We start from the raw sequence: 22,364 nt of genomic DNA, 5'->3' as shown, positions 1-22,364 counted from the left end.
CACACTCCAGTCTGGGGCCTTCCAAGCGGGGAGCAGGGCCCAGAAGTGTTTGCACATCAGTAGTGGATGCTGGGATTGGGCACCCAGACCAGAGAGGAGGGGTGGAAGCCAGAAAAGAGAGCACTTTCCTCTCTGGGGAAGCCCAGAGATTTCCATGCAGTTTCTGCCTCCCTGGTAGCAGCAAAAGGAGCCAACCCAGCTTGCAGATTTGGGCAGGAAGCGAGGACATCTGTTCCCACACGAGCTCAGGAGGGGCAGAGAACCAAGGAGGAAACGTGTGTCCTCGTGGTGGGGGGCCCTGGGAGTTGGCTGGAAGGTGTGTGCTTGAGTCCAGGCCTAAGAAGGACAGAGGAGAGGGAGTGGCTGGCTAATGAGGTTGCCAGGGGTGGGGCGGGGGCACCCTGCCGCCCAGTTGCTGCTCCCACTTCCTACTCTACCGGGCTTGCCTCGCCTGTGGCAACCCTGGGCTCCATATCACAATCTCTCCATTTCACAGAGGAGAAAACTGACGTTCTGTCATTTGCCCAGGGCCCCTTAGTCAGTCGGGCACAGCTGGCATTTGAACCCAGGTGTCAGACTTCGAAGCTCACGTTCTCTCTCTCCTTCAGAGGGCCGATCGCGCTGCCCCTGCCCGATGAGGCGGCAGCCAAGTCTGTGCTGGGACGCTCCCCTCCTCTCTGTACCCTGCACCCCAGGAGCCCATCTAAAGCCATCAGCCACTGAGGCCCCTCCTTGGCTCACCAGGGGTCCAGCGCAAGCAGTTTCTGCTGCACTCTCTGTAACTTGTGCTTTCCCCGTGAGTCCATGGACTTCTTGAGGCCTGGTGCCTTGTCGTCTTCGTATGGGGGTCATGGGCCCCTGGTGCATGTCCAGGGTGTATTTGCTTCCTGTCTAATAGACCCTAAGGGCTGGTGGCCATGTCTGCAGCCCCTCTAGAAAAGGCAGCTTCAGATGGCCCCCAGGATGCTGCAGACACTGCACTCAGAGGTAGGGAAGCTGAGTTCCCTGGGCTCAGGGAAACTTCCTTTCCCAGTCTGTAAAATGGGTATGCACAGCCCTGTCCTGCCTATGGCAAGGTGGGGGGGACCTGGAACCTGGGTGGCCATTCATGTGTGTCCAGCAAGGAACCAAGTGTGCCTGGCAGAGACTCCTCAAATACCATCTGTTTCCTGATCTAGCTCAGAGTGCCCAAGGTGAGCCCTAGAAGTGGGGCAGGTCGGAAGACTCAGGTAGAAGGAACAACACACGAAGCCAGGCAGAGGTAGGAAGCCCTGCTGGCTGGGCCCCTGCCCACTGAGCTTGCCAGCCCTCAGGCCCACCTTGGGGTAGGTATAGGCTTGGGTCTCTCTCCCCTCTTAAGTTTTCCTGCCACCAGCACTAGCCACAGCCACTAGCAAATTGTAACCTACATATAATTTATTTTTCATATACAGAAACTGAGAGCTGGGGAGGGAAAAGGACTATCCCAAGATTCCACAACAAGGAGGAGGCAGGTGACAGTGATGAAAGCTAGTGGTGCCCCAGGCACTGTTCCTCAGAGCTTTCCATGTGATAATTCACTTAAGCCTCACAGAATCCCAGTGGAGTTAGTGTGCTATTAGCACCACCCCCATTTTACAGGTAGTGATGCTGGAGCACAGAGAGGTCAGGCAACTTGCTTCAGGCCACTCAGCAGCTAAGGTGAGGCGCTGAGCTTCAAAGCCAGACATTCAAGCTGGTGACCACTGTGATATACTGTCTCTGTAGACAGAGACCAGGCTGGGGAAGGCCGACCTGGCCGGCCTGAGCCCCGGGGAACGGGCTGGGATTCAGCACAGGGCAGGAATGCCAGAAGGGAGTTAAGAGGGCTGGTCAGGAGGAGAAGCCGCAGCTGCAGGCAGGGATGACTCTATTCTGTCCCAGTGGCCGCTGCCTTACCTGTCCCGCTGCTGCAGCCCTGCCCACTCTGGATGAAACCGTGTACACAGCCTATGTAGTCACTCTTGGGTTTTACCTGATTTTTCAAGATATTAAAATAGTCTAGTTTAGTAGCAAAACTTTAAGCTCTATTCAAAGCTTCTCCTCTGCCCCAACGCAAGCCTGCCTTAGACTCAAAGACCCGTGTGACAGGGAAGGAGACTTGGTGGGCTCCTCCTCTAAGACCTTGATCTGCTGTCCCCACCCACATGTGCCTCTGGATTAGCCAGGGCTGGAGTTTGGGGGAAAGAGGAGAGAGAGGTGGCAGGTGGGTCTGACCTGGCTGGTCCAGGTGCTGTCAGGCGGGTCAGTGCCTGGAAGCTGCCCTTGAGACCCCACCGCTGGACCTCTCACCTGCAGTTCCCACCTGGCAGAGCCTCCTCTGGCTGGTTTACAGCCCCTTCAGCACCTGGCTCCCCAGGGAGGGTCCCGTCCTCCCTGCTTTTCCCCTCCCCCTGCTTCACAATTCTTTTGCATAATAACCCTCAAACCAGCCACATTCTTCCAGGCTCATACCAGGGATGTGGGAAACATACTCGCACCTCGGCTCCCAAAACAAAGCAGCCCCAGCCCTGCCTCCTGGACACAGGAAACTCTAGCCAGTCCCTGAGCTTTTTCCCTAGTCACCTCATCTCCCAAATTCTCGTGGCTATGTGCCATGCTCTGTGGTTCTCTGATGTCCCCTCCCCTGTCTCTAAAGAGAGCTCCCTCTTCAGTGTCCCACCACCCACATGGCTTCCTAGCCCCTCTGCCTTGGGGCCTGAGGGGCCAGGAGCATTTTTTGCTCCACCTCCTGCAATTCTGCACTTTGGAATGAGTATTTGGTCTCCACTGTCCTCAGCTTTGGGGGTCTGGTCTGGAGGGGACAGCAGGGTTGGAGAGGAAGGGATGGATTGGAGTGACATTTCCATTCAGGGGTCGGTTAGTCACAAGCGCTGGTGGATGGCCAGAAAGGAATGAGTCAAAGACGAGGCGCAGGGTTCAGGCCCCCACCAGGGGAAGGGGTGAGTCAGGAAGCCTGTGGAGGGGCAATTTGCAGTTGGGAGGTTGGTTTTGAATGTGGAGTTTGAGGGCATCACATCAAGGCGGAGGAGAGAGGTTGAAAACATAGACTTTGAAGTCGGGCATTTGGATTTTAATCCCAGCGGCACAACTTAACTAATAGAGTCACCTGGAACAAGTGACTCAGCCTTCGTCTCCAGTGTCTTTGGCTGCACCATGGGAGGACTTATGCAAAAGTGAAAGTTGAATGTGCAGCTCGAGCCGGGCTCACAGAGCACACAGCAGAGCTCCCTGCCAGCATCATTTCATCGACGGGGAAACTAAGGCACAGAACAGGTGAGCAATATGCCCTGGGTCCCGCACAGCTAGGCAGCCCAGCTCCAATGACTGCACCCTTAACCACTGTGCCATGGTGGCTTTGTGGTTAAGTGTGACTGCACAGGGTCAAATCCTGGCCCTACCACTTAGGAACTTCTGAACAAGTCACTTCACCTTTCTGAGTCTCTATTCCCTGGTCTGTATATTGTGCGCTCTGTGCTCTCTGGTGTTCTGGTTTGAATATTTGTCCCCTCCAAAACTTAGGCTAAAATTTAATCCCCAATGTGGCAATATTGAGAGGGGCCTTTAAGAGATGATTGGGTCATGAGGACTCTCCATTCATGGATTAATGAATTAATGGGTTATCATGGGAGTGGGACTGGTGGCTTTGTAAGCAGAGGAAGACCTAAGCTAGCACACTCAGCCCCCTGCACCCCCTCGGGACTCTGCAGAGAGGCCGCACCAGCAAGAAGGCCCTCACCAGATGTGGCCCCTCGACCTTAAACTTCTCAGCCTCCATAACTATAAGAAATAAATTTCTTTTCTTTATAAACTACTCAGTTTCAGGTATTGTGTGCTAAGCAACAGAAAAAGGGCAAAGACATCTGAGTTGTGGGGATTTAATGAGTCCATTCTTGTAAAGTCCACTCTATACATGTTAGCTTTCCTTAGAGTAATTCTGAGTTGGAAAGAATAATTAGAGGAGGCTCCCTTCCCCATTGTATGGAAGATGACACAGAGACCCAGAGAGGGTGATTGATCAGCCTGAGATCACATAGCTGGCAGAGCTGGGCCTCGAGCCACTGTTTTTCTACTAGCCTTACACTATTCCATGGGAGGAAGACATCGAGAATTGGTGAGCAGACAGCTAGGACTCTGGACTGGAAGTCAGATTGTGGCCATGTCTGGGCACATAGATCTAGAAGGTCTCTCTTACCCATCACCTCCTCCAAACCTCCCAGATAACCCTGCCAAGCAGGGGGTCCTCGTCTCCTTTACAGGTAGGAGCACCGAGGCCTGGAGAGAAGTGACTGAGCAGCCTCAAACCAGGCCACCGGACTCCTGGACAAGGGTCTCTTGATGGTGCCTGAGTTTGAAAGGCAGGCAGGTGGCTGAGCTCCTGGAAGGAACCAGAGATGACAGGAATGGCAAGTGTTCTGCTAGGCTGCACAGAAACCACCCCGTGTATGCGGACAGGGGTTGCCAAGGGAGCCAGTGAGGGGACCAGCATTTTAATGAGTCCCTCTGGGGGACAGAGTCCGCATTTGCCTTTTCCAAATTGTGTCCTGTTTCTTTGTTCACAGCCCTGAGTATCTGACACTTAACTGAGAACTCCTAGGGACCTCCAGATCCACCCAAAAGAGCCTGTTGCTCATGCTGGGATTTCAGACCCCAAGGCCTGATGGGCAGGAGAAGTTGGCAGGGGACCTGTCTTTATGTCACAGGACCGAGGACCCCTGCCACCCGGCTTTGTTCCATTTCCATCAGCCCACCCTGGCTCTGCAGGGATGTTCCCAGCCCTCTTGCTCATAAAGGCTGGTTGCTGGAGGCTGTCATTTCAGCGGAGGCTTCTGCCTTTGTCACTCTCTGAGCTCACTCATCCTTTGGAAAAGACAGAAAAGACTTTGGTATCAATTTGCTCTAATGAAGGCCACATCCCGTCTAGTGAGATCAGAGGGGGACCTGTTCCCATCCAGCCACAACTCAGGCTGGCTGTGCACGCTGTGTGTCTGCTTGCCATTAGGCACCCCACACCCAGCCTCAAACCTCACTGTGCTCACGATTTCAGAGGGCTGAGGAGAGAAAGAGGCAGGGGAACGGGAGCTGGCTTGCTGTCCAAATAGATGAAATTTTGGTTTTTAGTTAGCTTTTTGCTATTGATTTTGGTTCTTTCCATTTTTCAATTTTTTAAAAATTGTAAAATATGTTGTACATAACATAAAATTTACCATCTTTACCATTTTTCAGTGTACAGTGCAGTGGCGTTAGGCACGTCCACACTGCTGTGCAGCCATCACCACCACCCATCTCCACAACTCTTTTCACCTCGTAAAACTGAAGCTCCCTGTCCCCATTAAACACTAGCTCCCCCTTCCTGCTCCCGGCCGCTGGCACCCACCATTCTACTGTGCTTTTGGCTACTCTCAACATCTCAGATAAGTGGAATCGTACAACGTTTGTCTTTCAGCGACTGGCTTATTTCACTTAGCATAGCATCCTCAAGGTTCATTCATGTTGGACCGTGTCAGAGCTGCCTTCCTGTTCAAGGCTGAGGGATAATTCTGTTATATGTGGAGGCCATGTTTTGCTTCTCCAGTCATCCATCGATAGCACTTGAGTTGCTTCCACATTTCGCCTATTGTGAATAATGCTGCAGTCAACATGGGTATATAAATATCTCTTTGAGACCCTACTTTCAATTCTTTTGGGTACATACCGAGAAGTGGAATTGCTGGATCATATGGTAATTCTATTTTTAATTTCTTGAGGAACCATCATACTGTTTTCCACAGCAGCTATGCTATTTTATATTACCACCAACAGTGCACAAGTGTTCCAATTTCTCCACATCCTTGCCAACACTTATTTTGGTTTTGTTTTCCTTTTTTTTTTCTCTTTTCATAGCAGCCATCTTAATGGGTATGAGTTGGTGTCTCGTGTAGTTTTTCTTTGCATTTCCGTAATGATTAGTGATGTTGAGCATCTGCTCATGTGCCTGTTAACCATTTGTTTACCGTATTTGGAGAAATGTTTATTCTAATCCTTTGCCCATTTTTGAATTAGGTTTTATTTTCCTCTTGTTGAGTTTTAGGAGATCTCTATGTATTCTGAAAATTAATCCCTTATCAGATATATGACTTGCAAATATTTCCTCCCATTCTGTGGGTTGCCTTTTTACTCCACTGATAGTGCCTTTTGATACATAAAACTTTAAAATTTTCATGAAGCGCAATTTGTCTATTTTTTTGTTGTTGTTGTTGCCTGTGCCTTGGTGTCATATCCAAGAAACCAAGGCCAAATCCAATATCATGAAGCTTTTGCCCTATATTTTATTCTAAAAGTTTTTAGTTTTAGGTCTTACATTTATGTATTTGATTCATTTTCAGTTAATTTTTGTATACGGTACTAGGTAAGGATCTAAATTCATTCTTTACACGTGGGTATCCAGTTTTCCCAGAACCATTTGTTGAAAAGACTGTCCTTTCACCACTGAATGGTCTCGGCACCCTTATCAAAAACCATTTGCTCATATATGTGAGGGTTTATGTCTGGGCTGTTTGATTCCATTTGTCTGTGTCTGTCTTTATGCCCATACCACATTATTTTGATTACTGTTTGCCATCGATTTTTAACCTAATTACATATGATCTGTGATGCAAATTTCTTGAAATTTATGGAGATTTGCTTTATGTCCTGCTACATGACACATATGGTAATTTTTTGAAATCTTCATTGCGTGTTTGAAAATAATGTGTTGGGTGCAGGATTCTATAAACGCTATTTGTTTTGCTGTTTGTCTCCGTGGCTTCTTCTGTGGTTTGTAATTTTGGAGTGTGAGCTCGCGTTTGAGAATCCCGTGTGGCCTTTATTGTGGGCAGGGCCCCCCAGAGAGCTACTGCCACATGCTGTCTGGTGTAACCCACCCCAGGTTTGTTCTTCATATTAATTTCTAGACTTGGGAGTTCTGGGACCATGTCAGGAATACAAACCCAAACCTCAAATTTGTGTTAGGGAAGGTCTAGAGTTACAATTTCTCAAGAAAGAATTCTTTTCGATTTTTCTAACAGAAATGAGCCAGACAACTTCTTTGACATCTCCCTTTGCAAAAGGGTAATTTTTCCTAAGTTTGCTTTTTCATCGAGGACATGGGTCCAGTTTTATTCAAGCGTTTTAGTTCCAAATCTCCATTGGTCAGGGGCTCAGCCCTCGTCTCCCTTCCCTATATGGGTATAAAATCCAAGATCAGCAAAGGCCACTGCCTTCTCCTCCTTCTGCCCCTCTGGCTTACCCATGGACCCACCAGGAAGGGCGGCCGAAGGATCAACATCTGCTTGTCACTCTTTTGGCTTCCTCTTTGGTTTTGGTCCCTAGGGTTTTTGTTTTGTTTTGTTTAACTAACTTGGAAACTCAGTTGGGTATTTTAAAGATTACGTGTTACATTTTATCCAGTGTCTCTAAGAATTGTGTAGCAGGACAGAAGGTTCCATCCATCATCCTTCACCGGGCTGTTCATGGGGAAGAAAGGCATGAGACTGGGGGGGTAGGGCGGGAGGCAAGAGGCTGGATATTGGCCTCTGGAATTTCCCAGTGGCCTCCAGATTTAAGCACCCAAGTCCCTGGTCGTCCATCCATGATGGCTGGTGACCAGTCACCTCAGAGCTGAGGCGCTCTCAGGGACAAAGGCTCTTCTATAGGTTTCTCCACAGTGCCTGGGGATGAGTGGGTAGGAACTCCCTCTGAGCCTCAAGTCCATAGGTGACAATCCCCCCTAGACCCTCTGGCTGACTCACTCCCAAGTTATCCCCAACTGAACTCACCTTCCCCCCAAACAACCTCCTCTGACAGGTCCCCCCCCCTGCTGAGAGGTGCCAACATTCACTCCTTTGCTACACCAAATACCCAGGCACTTGCTAAGAGGTTCCTTCTCAAAGTCCTTTGCCCCTCCTAGGGCACTCCCCTGAGCTCACAGCTTCCCTGGCAGACGCTCAGGTGTGCGGATGTCCAGAGGCAGGGATGGGTCTGTCCCCTGCCCTTCTTTTGTGACCCAGCCGCTGTGGATCGGGTGTCCTTGCGTTCAGACCTCTGCAGGCCCTGGAGCCTTTTTGAAGTGTGTCCTCCCAGCAGCCTGAACAGAGAGGGTGCAGGGTGGGCTCGCAGGCTTGCTGGCTGGCTTGAGAGGGTACAACTATTCCACGCAGCCTCTCTGACCTCCCTCTTCACCGCAGGCACAGCCTGGCACTGACCAGAAAAGCATTCAACTTTCAGCTTTTAAAAAACTACCAAGTAATTTTGCAGAAATAGTCGTCCTCATCCCATCCCATCCCGACTCCTTACCTTGCCCCAATCCTGAGCTCCCTCCACCGCTGACCTTAGCTCTCGGATGGGCGTCGGGCTCTCCAAGCCGGGTCTGAGTGCTCTCAGGCAACCACCGGCCTCACCCAGTCCTCATTCCAAAGCCCTCGAGAAGTGGCCACGGCCTCACTCATTAGCCCTCAACTCACAGATGGATGTAGCTGCTCCGTAATGGCAGGACTCATGACGAGGGACAGTAGTGGCTAATTTCAGGATACACCTGCCTCCCAAGGACAGCCCCCATGTCCTCACTCCCTGAGAGCTTGGGCTTAGGGGCAAATAGATGGGCCAGGGTGAAGGCCGACTCTACCCGAGGGGCCTGCCACCTGGGGCAAATGAGCGAATTACTTCACCCCTCTGGCCTCCTGCTTCCGACATCTGCTCCCGCTCACGGGCTCGTAGGGCGCTGGTGAGGGACGTGGGCTAGGACAGGTGAAGTGCTCACCTCACCGGTGCCTGCATGCAGTAGGTACACTGGTAATTCAGGGCTTTTCAAAAGTACTGAGTGAGGGCTTTCTGGGAGCCTTCACTAAGGCAGGTGCTCAAGATGACAGGGAGGTGGCCAGGTGGCAGTGAGGAGGGCAGGTGCCCTGGAGGAGGCCCAGCCTCGACCTCCCGGCTGGCCTCCACTGTCCTGTTGGCACCACTGTGGGTCCCTTTGCACCTGTCTGCCCAGCAGCAGCCCCTTACCAAGGACCAGGGACACACTCCCGTTTGTGTTGCTGGCCTCTGGCTACTCCAGATGGGCCACAGGCAGTGCTCAGAGACGGCTGAATGAGTCCCGGTGAGTCCCAGGTCCACGTCCCAGCCACTGTCCTTGTTAGTAAAGGAGGCCCGAGCTTGGTGACAGAGAAGAGATAAATTGGCCGGGCACAGTGGCTCACGCCTGTAATCCTAGCCTTCTGGGAGGCCAAGGTGGGAGGATCACTTGAGCTCAAGACCTTGAGACCAGCCTGAGCAAGAGCGAGACCCTGTCTCTACCAAAAATAGAAAAAATTAGCCGGGCATGGTGGTGCACATCTGTAGTCCCAGCTACTCAGGAGGCTGAGGCAGGAGCATCACATGAGCCCACGAGTTTGAGGCTGCAGTGAGCTGATGCCACCGCACTCTAGCCTGGGTGACAGAGTGAGACTCTGTCTCAAAAAAGAAAAGAAGAAAAGAAGAGATGAATCAAGGACCAATGGTGTGCCAGGTGCTGAACTGTGGGCAGAGAGGGGATGACACAGCCCTGCCCTTTGAGATGGGGGACAGACAAGAGCAGGTGGCAGGGGAGGACTCTTGGGGGCAGCCAGGAGCAAGTGTGGGGTTGGCTGGGGAGGGAGGAGGGAGCAGGAGGACAGAGGTGGGGAGGTGGAGGCACCCCCTGTAGGCAGTGCCTTGGCTGCAAGGCCGGGACCCTTGGGGGTGCAGGGTGGGGAGATGTTGGCCAGGCCAGACCCAGGGGGGTTTCACAGTATGGGCAGAGGGCAGTGAGGAAGGGAAGCACTCAAGATCGCCTCCCATCCAAGGCCTGGCAAGCAGGTGACCACAGGATGCCCTGGGATGGAGCTCCAGCGTGGAGCGCCAGTCCCCAGAGGAAGACACTGGAGCCACCTCTGTGGGGCACAGGCACCTCATCTCATCACTGCCCCCAGAACACAAACGTGCAGGACACCGTTCTCTGAACCGCGGGGCAGCGCGTCATTGAAACCGCAAGGCTGGATCGCGGGACCCACCCTCCCACTCGCACCACACACTTGCCCACCAGTTATTCTCAAGGGTTCAGAAGTAGCAGGTGCTCTGCACCCCCGGCCCAGCTCGTGGGGAGGCTGCGGCTGGCCAAGCGTGGGAGGTGGGTGCCTGGCCCTGGCGGTGGAGGGACAGCACTTCCCACCCCTCTGTGGCAGGAGGGACCCAGACCTGATGCTTTTGGAAGACTGGTCACAAGGGAAGAAATGAGAGACACACCCCGCCCCAGGGGCTGGGCCTTAGCTTCGGAATGTGACAATTTATTTGGGGAGTAAAAGAGGCTTTTCACTCCCGGTTCCTGGCGTTGATACAATATTGAAGAGCAGCAGAACGAACGTACAAGACGGAGTAATCGGCACAGACCCACCCTCCCCCAGCCCAGGAGCCACGAACCCAGAGCAGAGCCCACACCCCCACCCCAAATTAGGTGTCTTCTCCACCGGGGGCAGGGCAGGTGGACTGGGGGACCTGCCCCCCTCGCTGGGGTGGCACCTCCATTTCCAGTCTCCTGCCAACCCCACTATTTCCCCATCTTTAGCCACTGGAGGCAAAGTTTAGCCAGCTGGGAGCTGGATGGTTGAACCACAAACAAAGGCAACAACACTTCATTTTAAAAATGAGAGAGAGAAAAAAGAGACAGTGCCCCTCCCCAAATATAGAGCTATATATGTATATTTTATATATATAGAATTCATTCGTGCACAATTCATTAAATGAACTTTTCAAAAATTAAAAAAATTATAAGATACATATTTCTTTAGGCCTTTGTGTTTTTAAATTAAAACCAACAAAAAGAAGTCTCCCTCTCCACTCTGCCCAGCAGCAACTCTTCCTGCTACTCCTGGGAGCGGCTTCCCCCACCAGACCATCGGCTCCCCTTTGCCGGGTCCCACCCTGCACGCAGCAGGCAGGCCCTCATGTTGCAGTGGAGTGTGACTCCCTCAAGGCTTGCAAGGGGTGGTGGGACCCCATGGGCCCGGGGCCGTCCTTGGCCCTCACCCAACCATCTCCCTATTTCTGCACCTTGGTGACTATCCGCAAAAGAGGGGTCGAGGATCCCCTCTCCTGGAGTTTTAGCCCGTAATTCTGGGCTTTCTGAATCTGAGAGGCAGACAGGGAAAAAATGAAACCCTTTAACACCTTCCTTTTTTCTTCTAAGAAGTGATTCCTCAAACCATACAAGCCCCAAACAGGCTGCCTTGGGCAAGTGCATGGGAGCCCAGAAGTGGAGCTGACAGGTGAGGCTCCACCATCCAGCGTGGGCGAAGTGCAAAAAAAAAAACCAAAACAAACAAACAAAAACCCAACAACAAAACCACACACAAAAACCCAACAAACAAAACAGAAAAGTGAGAGGAAAAGAGGGTGCGTCCTTTTGGGTCTTCAGAGGGGCTGGTGGTGGTCAAGCTTCCAGCCAACCCAGCTCCCTCCTCCGGGCCACCTACAGCCTTGGGCAGGCCCACTGGCCTGGCTCAGGGGTCAGGTGCCAGTTTTGTGCTGGCTCCGGCCTTGGGCCCCACCTTCTAAAGAGCTGTTCCCAAAAGGCCAAGGCATCCTGGGCCCCCATCCCTGCACGTCCCCCCAGTGAAGCAGTTGTGCCTCTCAGAACCTGTTTCCTCCTCTTTGAAAAGGGGTGATCTCCCACTCTGCCTGCCTCACACTGAGGTTGGGGACTTGATCATCACCTCTTCCCAGATCAGAGGAAGGATGAGGCTCATTTTGACCTTGATCCCTCTGCAGGGTGAGAATAAAGAGGGGCTGTGGGTGGCTGGAGGCCCCAGTGCCAGCAACTTCCACCCCACCGGGTACTCGGCAGTGGCCTGGACATCAGCAGCACTTATGAAGAGGCCTTGCTGCCCAACACGCCCATTTCACAGATCAGCAAACTGAGGATCAGAAGAGGGACTGAGACAGGGATGGGTCCCGACTTTCCATCTCAAACCACTGACAGCAGACCTCATCCATTTCCTATGACACGCAGGTGGGGAGGGGGTGCACTTAGGGGAGATGAATGATGCCCCACTCAATATTGAACATGGGAGATCGGGCTTTGGGGGTCATCTCACATACAAAAATAAAGCAAACCAGACTGCAACTTCTGCTTGGTAATTAGGCAAATGGAAAGCAGCAAGGGCTGGAGGAGGGGCCCACAGGAGGCCACGGGTGCAAGTGTGTGGGGGGCAGGGGCGCCAGGGAGGGAGGTAAGGAGGGCTGTGCTCGCCCTTGGTCCCATCCACTCAGGCCCCCCAGGGGAGCCACCCACCTCGAGGCAGGGGCAGGGCAGGGCTGCCCGGCTTGGAGCTCAGGGCAGCAACCTGCCGGAGGTGTGCAAAGGGACGGGCACTCCCTTCCCCCACAGCTACACGCGGTCCAAGTCTCAGCCAGGGATTCTCCCAGAGCTACAGCTCCTTTCTTCCCTCTTCAGGCCAGAGAAGCGCAGGGATGTCATGGTCCATGAGGTGATGGGAAGAGAGACAGATGCCCCCCACAGGGTGGTGGTGGTAGGGACCAGATGGCCCAACAGGCTGGCAACGGAGGGGCAAGGAATCAAGCTACCTCCTCTCCAGCCTTCCAGGGTAGAATCACCAGCACCAAGTCCTGGCAGCGCAGGACCCCGCAACCCCCACCCATCTCGGCCCCCTGTGCTTGGCCCCTGCAGCTTCTGGCTGGCTCCCTTGGGACCCACTCTCGTCCTTCCCTTTGAGCGAGGGCGGGTGTGGCAGTATAGGCCCAGGCCAGCAGGAAGGAGGGTGGGCTGTCTCCACGGTGCCTGTGACCCCAGGGACCTGCCAGCTGGGCCCAGGCCTCCGCCCCATTCCTAACATTGCCACCTCACCTGTGCAATCACTGCGTTTCTAAATTTTTCTTTAAATATCTCTTTCTTCCCCCCCTCCCCGCTCCCCTAGGAATCCCACAATATTTTTTTCTATTTCTTTTTTTTTTTTTTCCTCTTTTTTTGTTTTTGTTTTTTTGCAAAACTAATTCTTTCACTTTCCTGTCATAAAATCACCTCTGAAAACACAACTTCTTTACAAAAAAAGTCACGAATGACACGGACTCTCAGGAAAACACATTTCTATGGTCTCTGGAAACACCTGTAACTGGCACCCAGGTGGTCACTCACCTGGGGGAGGGGCTTAGGGGGAAATCACCTCTAAGGACAGAGGAGAAATACCAGCCCTTATTTGGGGGAAAAGCCAATTGGCACTTGGACGGCCACAAAGCCAACACGAAGGGCGGGGGCGGGGTGGGGGGATCCAGGAGTGTCCTACATCCCGGGCGGGGAGGGCGGGGCTGCATTACAGCCCCTGGCAGGGAGATGCAAGGAAGGTGTCCTCCCATTCTTGGGACCAAAGCCGCGTGTTCTGGTTGGATTCCCTTCCCGCTGCACTCCTGCCTCTGGCCTCGCGCTTCTGAGCGCAGGTGCCAACAGCTGCACATGCCAGGAAGCCAGCTCCAGCCACGCGCAGGAACACGCCACCCACGCCCAGCTGAGACCTGGGCAGTGGTCCAGGGCTGGCCGGCAGAGCCCCTAGTGCCGCTCCTGGGACCAACACCCTCGCTCCCCTGAAGAGCACAGGCCCATCTGTCTCTCCCCTTTGGCCTGTCTCCCCTCCCAGCGCCCGGCTCAAAGCCGGGCTGTGGTCTTTGCCACTGGCACGGATGCCTCGGCTCCCTGGCAGTGGAGGGAAACAGAAGCTGCCCCGGGTACCCGAGACTCCGCTGCTCCGAGCAGGCTGGGCTATAAGAAAGCCTCAGTGGTCAGAAGCAAAAGAGAGGGGCTGAAGAAAGTCGGGAGACCCCTGGGAACGGTGTCCAGGCCTCCTCGTCCTCCTGGGAGGACGGGGAAGCTCTTTGCCCCAGCCTCCACCATGCCACATCCGCAGTGAGGGCCAGACTGAGGTCGGGCTGACCACCCCAGGAGGAGGGCAGGGGGTGTGGTGCCCCCAGCACACCTGGGCCAGCAGGGGAAGCCTGGTGGCGTCCACAGCACACTGCCCAGGCCCGAGCCCGGCCCCCAGGCCCACTGAGGCAAGGGAAAGTCCAGGCCTTCAGTGACCCTGTTCTGAGGAACTGTAAAGGGTGCCTGGACGGCCTGGGACCTAGCACCCAATGCACACACGGACCACGTACACACACAGGCAAGCAGGGCAGACGCACGCGCACAACGCAAGTTCCACGGCAGGTTCTCACAGCACCTTTGGTCAAGCGCTGAAGGGGCCTTTAGATGCTGGGAGGCTGTGGCAGGGCAAGTTCTCTGCCAGGTCCTCCCACTGCTGAGACAGGGGTTAGGAAAGTGACAGTGTGGGAGTCGAGCCCAGGGTCCAGCAGCAAGCAGGGAAGATCCGAGCCTCTGAGGCCCTCGCTGCCCGCGAGGGAGGGGCTGAGTCTGGTCTCATCCTCAACTGCTGTCTGGGGCTTTGCCAGGGAGCCATCCCCGCCCCCTCCTGCCCAGGCACCTGCAGGAAGGAAAGGGACCATGCCCCTCCTGGGTAGGGGTCTCCTGAAGACCCCCGCAGCTGCCGGGTTAGCACCGAGAAATCAGATGCTGCACACGAGAGCAGGAAGCAAGCTGGGGAGATGGGTAGGATGTGGAAGTGGCAGGTGAACCCTGGGTTCCGGGGCTTCCCCAAAACCACCCAGTGGGCCCCACCATGCGTGGGCAGGGAGGGTGCCAAGGGACAAGAGGGAGCACTTCTTGGTGTTCTGCCTGCCCCAGGCCCAACCCATCCCAGGGCTGCCCCCACCCCCCAGCCTTCCAGGGCTCCCCCATCCCTGGGCCAGCACTAAGCCATGGGACAAGCAAAGCACGGGGGGGAAGGCTGGGAGCAAGGGTGGGGGGGGAGCAAGAGTACGACGCTGGGCAGGAGGCCCCCCCAAGCCCCCTCCTCAGTGGAGCCCCTCACTTGCTCGCCCCACCGCTGCTACCTCCACCTGCAGCACCTGCTACACCCGCAGCCACCTTCTCGAAATCCTCAGGGTTGCAGAACTCCTTGATAGTGACGGTCAGGAGGTTGCTGGTGACATCGGTGACAACCACATTGGAGCAGGGTGACATCTCCGGGCGCCAGTCCCCAGTCTCAGGCTCAGAGGAGGCACTGGTGGGCTCAGGGGCTGGGGGAAGTGCCTGGCCAGCGGCAGCAGTGACATCAGGGGGCACGCACTTGCTGGTGGCTGCCGGCTCAGGAGGGATGGACAGGTCGAGCACCTCGGGCTCACGCCAGCTGGGGGCAGATGGGCTTGTGGTCTCGGGGAGTAGCTTGGGGGGCGCGTCATCAGGCTCAGAGGAGGACTGCGGTACTGGTGAGGGGCAGCCAGAGGAACTGGAGCTGCGGGCGTCATAGGGGGCAGCGGGGGTGGCCAGGAGCAGCCCAGGGCCCGGGGAGGCAGTGATGTCAGCCTTGCTGGCAGGTGGGGGAGACAGAGGGGCAGATGGGGGCTTGTACAGCGCGAAGGTGCCGAACTTCATGTGGCGGATCTGGGTGCGCAGGATGCTCTCGCTGAACTTCTTGCTCTTGCCGATGACGCGGTTCCTTGAGGGCACTTTGGGGCGGGCCAGCGCCCCGGCTCCCTGTGCGGTGCCCGCTCCTCCTGCGCCCTTGTCGATCACCTTCAGGTTCAGGATGATGCGGCTGCGCTTGGGCTCCCGAGGCTTCACCTTGCGGTTGATGATGCGCACCGTCTCCGAGAAGGGCGAGATGGGGGGGCGCAGGCCGGGGCTGCCCCCCTGGGGGTCTGGGCGGGGCAGGGGGCGGCGGGACATGCGGTGGCAGCGGCGGATGTCCTTCTTGAGCCGGTGCACGGCTGCGCTGGAGTGCAGCTTGGGCGAGGAGGCGCTGGCGCTTGGCTTGACAGAGAAATGCACATCGCTGATGCGCAGGGCCTCGGCCTGGGCCCGTGCCTGCGGGCAGAGGGGGGGTGAGTGGGACCTCAGGGCCGCCCACGGCCCTCCTCTGGACAACCCTGTGCCCACTACCTCTAAGTACAGCCTCTTGGTAAATGACCCCGAGCACATTTAAGAGACATCAGTGATACTCATGGTCCTGACTTAGAGAGAAAAGAAAACAGAGGTTCAGGGAGGTGAAGCAACCTGCCTGAGGTCAAAGTCAGGACCCTCCATGCAGGCTCCCAAACCCAGTGCTTTGCTACCACCTACTGCTCTGCTAGTGTGACAGCAGGCCCGGAACATCTGGTCCCATGGCTGCCCTTGCTGATGGGGGCCGGGGCCGGTGTTAACGATCTGGAAACTGCATGGGGGCGGGGCGTGGGTGGCAGGAGACAGCCCTTTGCCCAGAAGCCCCTGCTCTGTCAACACTCCCCGTCCAGCCTGGAACTCCCATGGACCCATTCTTAGTGACAGAAAGGAGGTGGGTCCTCCCTGCTCCACCCACCTGTAAGGTCCCCAGTGTCCCTTGGTCTCAGGTCTTTGCACAGGCTGACCTCCAGCTCTGATGTGCCTCCTTAGCTGGTCACCATCTCTGGACAGGCCCTCAGCCTCCTGGCCCCTCCTGATGCCCCCAGCCCCCGGTGCTTGCCCTCCTGGGTCTGATCCGTCTGTCTGCCCCGTGCCTGGCTCATAAGTGGATTGCTGTTAACGGACCTCAAAGCCTGGGTTGGACATGGGTGAGGTGAGACGGGCCTAGAGGTGGGACCGACCACTCCATATTCTCTGTGCAGAGGTCTGTGGTAGCCAGGGATACTGTCCCAGGCTCCTGGGCCCACATGTCCTTCCAGGTGTTAACTCTCTGAAGTCCCAGGGTTCTGCAGCACCCCTGCTACCTCATGGAAGACACAGGGGACGGCAGGGCTCTCAAGAGACTCCAGCTTCTATTCCAACCGCCCCCCCATCATCAGGTGACAGGGCATGGAGAGAGGGCAGGGGACTGACAAAGTCATATAAGCTGTCCACCGTGGCCAGTCCTTCCTTCACTAAGAAAGGAACGAGCAAACCAGGGGCAGCAGCTTGGGTGTGCACCTGTGAACACACATGGCCTCTCCCCCGGGGACTGCTCTGTCACCAGAAAGACACAGGCAGTTAGAGCACAGAGTGACTCCGTGCAGGTGCAGTGAAGGGAGAACAGGGTCTGGGGGAGCACAGATTGGGGCACAGAGTCCAGTGTTGGAGGCAGTAACATCAATGCTGGATCCCCAAGTAGGAGAAAATCCTGGTCCTTGCTGAGCACTGACCATGCCCTAGACAGGCCTGAGGTAGCTGCTGAGACAGGCAGATGGTGGAGGCAGAGCATCCCGTGGCAAAGGCCCAGTGGTGTGAGGGACATGGAGTCATCGAGGGGCTGCGAGCAATGGCTGGGGGTGTCCGGGGGTGCCAGGATGGATCTGTGCTTTACATACTCTAGCTCCTGGTGGGGCAGGGAGGCCGCTAGGTGGCGACTGCCTTGATCCAGGTAGGAGATGGTGGGGGCAGAGGAAGGACATGGTCAGTCCATGAGGTCCCTGAGGGTGGGATCTGGAGTCTCTGCCTCTCACTCCCTACAGCACTGGGTGCTCAACCAGTACCTGGGAGGGAGCCTTCTTGCCTCTCGGACGAGGCTAGACTGTATTTGACCACAACCCCCAGAAGAGGCATTTGCTGACTTACGTGCTAAGGGAGGACGTCTTCGTTTACAATATGGGAATCCTATCTCACCCACGGGAGAAGGGCCCTCCCAACCGGGGCTGGGCACTCCTGGGCTGCCTGGCAACCCTGGGGCTGCTTGGGTCAGGGGCGGCTTGGGCAACAATCCCTTTGACTACTAGGTGGCAGTGCACAAGGCCCAGCCTGCCCCCACAGATGCTGCCAGGCCCCCTGCTTTTGAGCCAGCTGAGCTCCCCTGGGCCTGGGCCCTTCAAATCCCTTCCCAGACAAAGGCAGGGAAAAGCCCAGACTTTCCTTGGCATATCAAATAGAGCCTCTTGCAGGTTCATTTCTGAGGCTTGGGAGACTCCCACTTTCTGACCCTTGGGGGTTAGTGTTTACTCTTTCCAACAGGCTAATCTTCTCATCCCCTGAAATAATGAGTCTGTCAGAGTCCAGCGGCCACAGGCAGTTGCTGGGGGAGTGGGAAAGAGTGTGGGCAAATGGCAGGCCCCGAAAGAAACCGCGGCTCAGTGGGCCTCGAGCCTCCCTTCCCCCATCCGCACAGCTGCAGCAGGACCTACTACGGGCGCTCTTGTGATGATCAGGGAATGCGGCACCTGGTTAGCCCGGCGCCTGCCACGCAGCAAGTAACTAATACTAGATTTACCCATGGGTGGTAGGCTTAGAGCAATCATCTTTTTCTAATATATGCTTCCCAAAGTTTCTATGAGAAACACTTTATAATTCCTATGTTAATTTTAAAAAAGGGACTGGTTTACCTTCCCCACCGTTCCCAGATTGAATTCTTTGAAGATGGGATCTGGGTCTGCCTGGTGAATTAAAAATAACTGCAGCCAGTATGTTTGCTGCACCCTGACCAGGTGACAGGCATGGCTAGGGGTCTGGCACGTGGAGGGCACGGAAGGTTAAAGCACCTGGACTCTCCCACTGACTCTGTGGGCAAGTCACCTACCCCGCCTGGCCTGTCTTACCATGTGCAAAACGGGGAGAATGGATCCTATCTCATGGGTTCTGTTCCCTTCAGAGCAGTTGCTGGCGGGAAGTGCTACCTGAGTGTCACCTGCTGACTGACATAAACCGCCCCGCAGGGAGACAGAGCAGCAGTTCAGCCCAAGCTGACGTCCACAGCCCCTTGCAAATGTCCGCGTTAGTCTCCAGCTGCCTGTTTCTTAAGGTTCAGATCATGATTCTACTGTCTGCTTCTATCCCCTGCCCTGCCAGCTCTGCAGCCTTCAGTCTCCTGTGTGTGCCCACATTCCCTCCTCAAGGGATAAGATGAAGAAAAGGAGACGAGATGAAGCCAGGAAGCTGGGTGGTGGGATCTCAGGTAAGTCACTTCCCCTCTCTGGGCCTTGATTTTTTCATCTGTGAAATGCGGAAAATACTCCCCACTTCATGGGGCTGTTGAGAGAATTAAAGCAGATAATCCATGTGGGGGGCTCAGCACTGTGTTATACCCATAACCAGCTCAGAACTACAATTATCAAGAAAAAAGGTATTTTGTGTATCAATGCTCATGGCCATTACTTGCTTCGCCGCTAGAGGGCGCAGGGAAGCCGTCACTGCCCATCAGCCTTCCCCCTGCTCCGCCCCATTCCTCTACGGGAGAAGCATCAGGGTTAAGGTTACTCCATGGATTCCCTAAAATGTGTGTCGGTTCAGGGTGGGGTGATAGAAATACGGAATTCTGGAAACCAACATTTCTTTCACTTCTGCTTTAAGTCCAAAGCAAAGCCTTTGTTGGGGGTAGGGGTGGTAAGTCAGGCTGGGGTTGGGGGGGTGGGCTGGACAGGCCCACCCCACCCTCACTAGGCTTTGAGCCTTTTGGACAACTTGGAGATGCTGAGGTTCTGCCTTCGGCACAGCCTCTTCCCTGAAAAGAGTCCTCCCACAAGTACCATCTGTCAGCTGGGAAGGGGCCCTTAGACATCTTTAGCACTATGGGGAGACTAGGGTGGCCCAGTGAGTCCCACCTGCACCCCTGTATGCCACCACGAGTAATTTGATCCTCCCTTTCCCAGACTCTGTTTTTCCTCTTTAAAATAAAATAAAAACCTAAATCCTCCAAGATGGCTTCCTCTGGAAGTTCTTCCCTCCCTTGCCAAGGCTAATACGCTATGTTTTCACCTCCCCCATCCCCATCCTCCAGAAATTGCCAGAAGTGGGGGGAAACTGAGACTCAGAGCCCTTAAGTCAGTGGCTCAGCGTGGGTTAAGTAATTTAAGGTCAAATTCAAATTGGATCCCCAAGTGAGGAAGGGAGCCACCCAGAACAAATCCTGAGAGAGGGAGAATGTGGGAAACTGGGGGCAGGGCGAGGTAGGTGCCCCCCCAAATCCTCTCCCTGTGCCCTGCCCCAAGGTGGGACCTCACTCACTCTCCCCTGGGCTCTAACTCCCGGCACAGCCCTTAATGGCTCAATAGCGGGGGGAGCTAAGGGTTCTCACTTGCAGAAACAGTCCCGCCCCCCGTTCCCCCCCCCACCCCGCATCCCCCACCTGCCTCAGCCACCCCCTTCCTGGAGCCCTGCGGATGCCCCCAGACCCTGGTTTCATCAGTGAGGACCGTCCCCACTCCCAGGCCCCTCCTGCTGAAGCCGCAGCTGAAGCTGGCCACGGCCAGGGGCTTGCCGGGGGCTCACAACCACCCCCTGCCCAGCTGGGGCCCCTCTGGAAAGGCCCGCCCGCCCGGGCGGCCGCGGGTCTGTCCCTCCCTCGCAAGGCCCGTGCTGTGCTGGGGCTGGGGGCCCGAGAGGGGGTTGCTGGGGCTGGGCCAGGTTACCTTCAGGAGGAAAGTTTTGGGTTTGGGTCCCCTCTTCTTGGGCCCATACAGCTCACGCTCCCTCTCCCTGCGGCCGAGAAAAACCAGAGGTTAAGAACAGCCCCCGCCCGGGCCCGCTCCGCGCCGCCCGCCCCGGCGCTCCCGCTTCCCCGCGCCTCCCCGCCAGCTGCCCCGACTCACTTCTGCTCGAAGGCTGCGATGAGCCGCGAGTCCAGGATGTTCTCCTCGGGCTCCCAAGTGCTGTACCTGCCGAGTCACACGGGCACAGAATCAAAATGCAAACCAGCGGCAACGGCACAGGCGGGAGCGCGAACGTGCCGCCCCAGGCCCGGGGCCCGCGGCCTCCCCCAGCCCCGCGCCCGCGACACTCACTTGATCGCCCACCCCTTCCATTTCACCAGGTACTCGATGCGGCCCTGAAAAACAGAGGGAAAAAGGGGGGAGTGGGGGCGGGGAGGATGCGGGGACGCGAGGCGGCGGCGGCGCCGGGCAGCGGGAGAGCCCGGCCGGAGGACCGCTTCGCCCCAGGGCCACGGCCCCGGCCCGGGCCGCGGACAACGGCGGCCCGCCCCGGGCAGCGGCTCACCTTTCGGATCCGCCGTTTGATGATGGATTCGGCCGCGAAGACCCGTTCGCCCACTGCAGACAGCTCCATCTTGCTCAGCGGCACCCACAGCCCATAATACTCCTGCTCCCGCGGCCGGTGCGGCACCGCTCGCGCACGCGCCGCAGCGACAGGCCCCGGCGGGCGGGCGCGCGCTCGCGTTCCAGCTGCGGGCCGTCACGTGACCCGCCCGACCGGCGCGCCGTTGCCAGGACCTCCCCTCCCCGGGGGCGGTTGCTAGGGAAAGTCGGCGCTCGCGGGGCGGGGGCGCGCGCTGGCTCTTAAAGGGGCCGCCTGGCGGCCGGAGCCTTGGCAGCGAGGCGAGTGGGCGCCCGTCTCGTGCAGAACCGGGTTGGGCGCGGTGCATTCTTAGGCTTTTCACCACATCTCCATCTTCCCAGCCCCCAGTCGCTGACACCGTCTTCCCCCCTTTTAAACTCCCCACGCAATTCTCGCCAGGTCCGGTGCGAGGAAGGGCGATGGAATCCTTCAGTTTCGGCGCCGCTGCGCATCCTCCCCGCAGAAGTCTGCAAACAGTTAAATATGATACAGCAGAAATGCATTTGCTGTTGCCTTGCCAGGCCTTGCGGGAATTTCTTTAAAACATTGCCCCCCTCACACCCCCAATCCATTATTTATGTATTCGTGGGAGTGTGGTTTTGTAACCAGTTCAGAAGAGGTAAAACAAAACGCCACCGCAGGAACGGGGGGTGCGGTGAGGGAGGCCGAGGTGATCTGGTGCATCTGCTCGTTGGCCGAGTCTGGGCGCCACCTCCGCTCACCCCAGGCCGGGGAGACTGCAGCAGGCCGATGTGGCAGTGGCGGGAGGCGGGAGAGGCCACAGCGCGAGGACCGGCTCCCCACGCCCCAGGCTGGGCCCAAAGCAGGTCATCCTCGGGTCATTCGGCAGAGACCGCCGTCGCGGTCCTATCTGTGTTTTCTGGTTCCCAGGCCCTGGGCCGCGTCGCTACTGGCCGCAGCTCCTCCGGTGCTTCCGCCATTGCTCTTGGGAAGACCAGACCCAGCTGCCTTTGGGGGAAAGGAGGGATCTGGGGGTGTCCCGGAGAGACACAAAGTAGCCTCGCCGTGCAAAACGCTCCATTTTTTTTTGTTTTGAAATTATTAAAACTTTATTTTCCATTATGCTAATAGTCTTGTTCTTTGTCAAACAATTTAAAAAATACAGATAAAAAGGCAACTGCCCATAATCTCCATAAAACCATTGTTAGCACCTTTACGAATCTTCTTGCAGCCTCTGTTCTATGCCTATATAAACACACGTGTACCTGTATATATACATACA

General features: G+C 56.0%; 1 protein-coding gene across 1 annotated transcript; it reads right to left on the bottom strand.

The window, feature by feature from the left end:
* Positions 1-10,318: 10,318 nt before the first annotated feature.
* Positions 10,319-21,236, bottom strand: CBX6 (chromobox 6). The gene is made up of 5 exons (XM_045552842.1): positions 21,044-21,236; positions 20,830-20,873; positions 20,638-20,703; positions 20,458-20,524; positions 10,319-15,979 (listed from the first exon to the last, which is right to left on the bottom strand). Exons 1-5 carry the CDS (start codon positions 21,110-21,112, stop codon positions 14,981-14,983), a joined length of 1,245 nt encoding a protein of 414 aa, XP_045408798.1. The 5' UTR covers positions 21,113-21,236; the 3' UTR covers positions 10,319-14,980.
* Between the last annotated feature and the right edge of the window lie 1,128 nt (positions 21,237-22,364).

Source organism: Lemur catta, chromosome 6 (assembly GCF_020740605.2).
Source record: "Lemur catta isolate mLemCat1 chromosome 6, mLemCat1.pri, whole genome shotgun sequence".
NCBI lineage: Eukaryota > Metazoa > Chordata > Mammalia > Primates > Lemuridae > Lemur > Lemur catta.
This window is presented reverse-complemented; position numbering and strand designations above follow the sequence as displayed.

Coding starts and splice junctions, on each gene's coding strand:
- CBX6 (XM_045552842.1), bottom strand. CDS start 21,112: ATGGAGCTGTCTGCAGTGGGCGAACGGGTCTTCGCGGCCGAATCCATC. Junction 20,874..21,043: donor TCAAACGGCGGATCCGAAAG/GTGAGCCGCTGC, acceptor TCTGTTTTTCAG/GGCCGCATCGAGTACCTGGT. Junction 15,980..20,457: donor CCAAAACTTTCCTCCTGAAG/GTAACCTGGCCC, acceptor CTCTGCCCGCAG/GCACGGGCCCAGGCCGAGGC.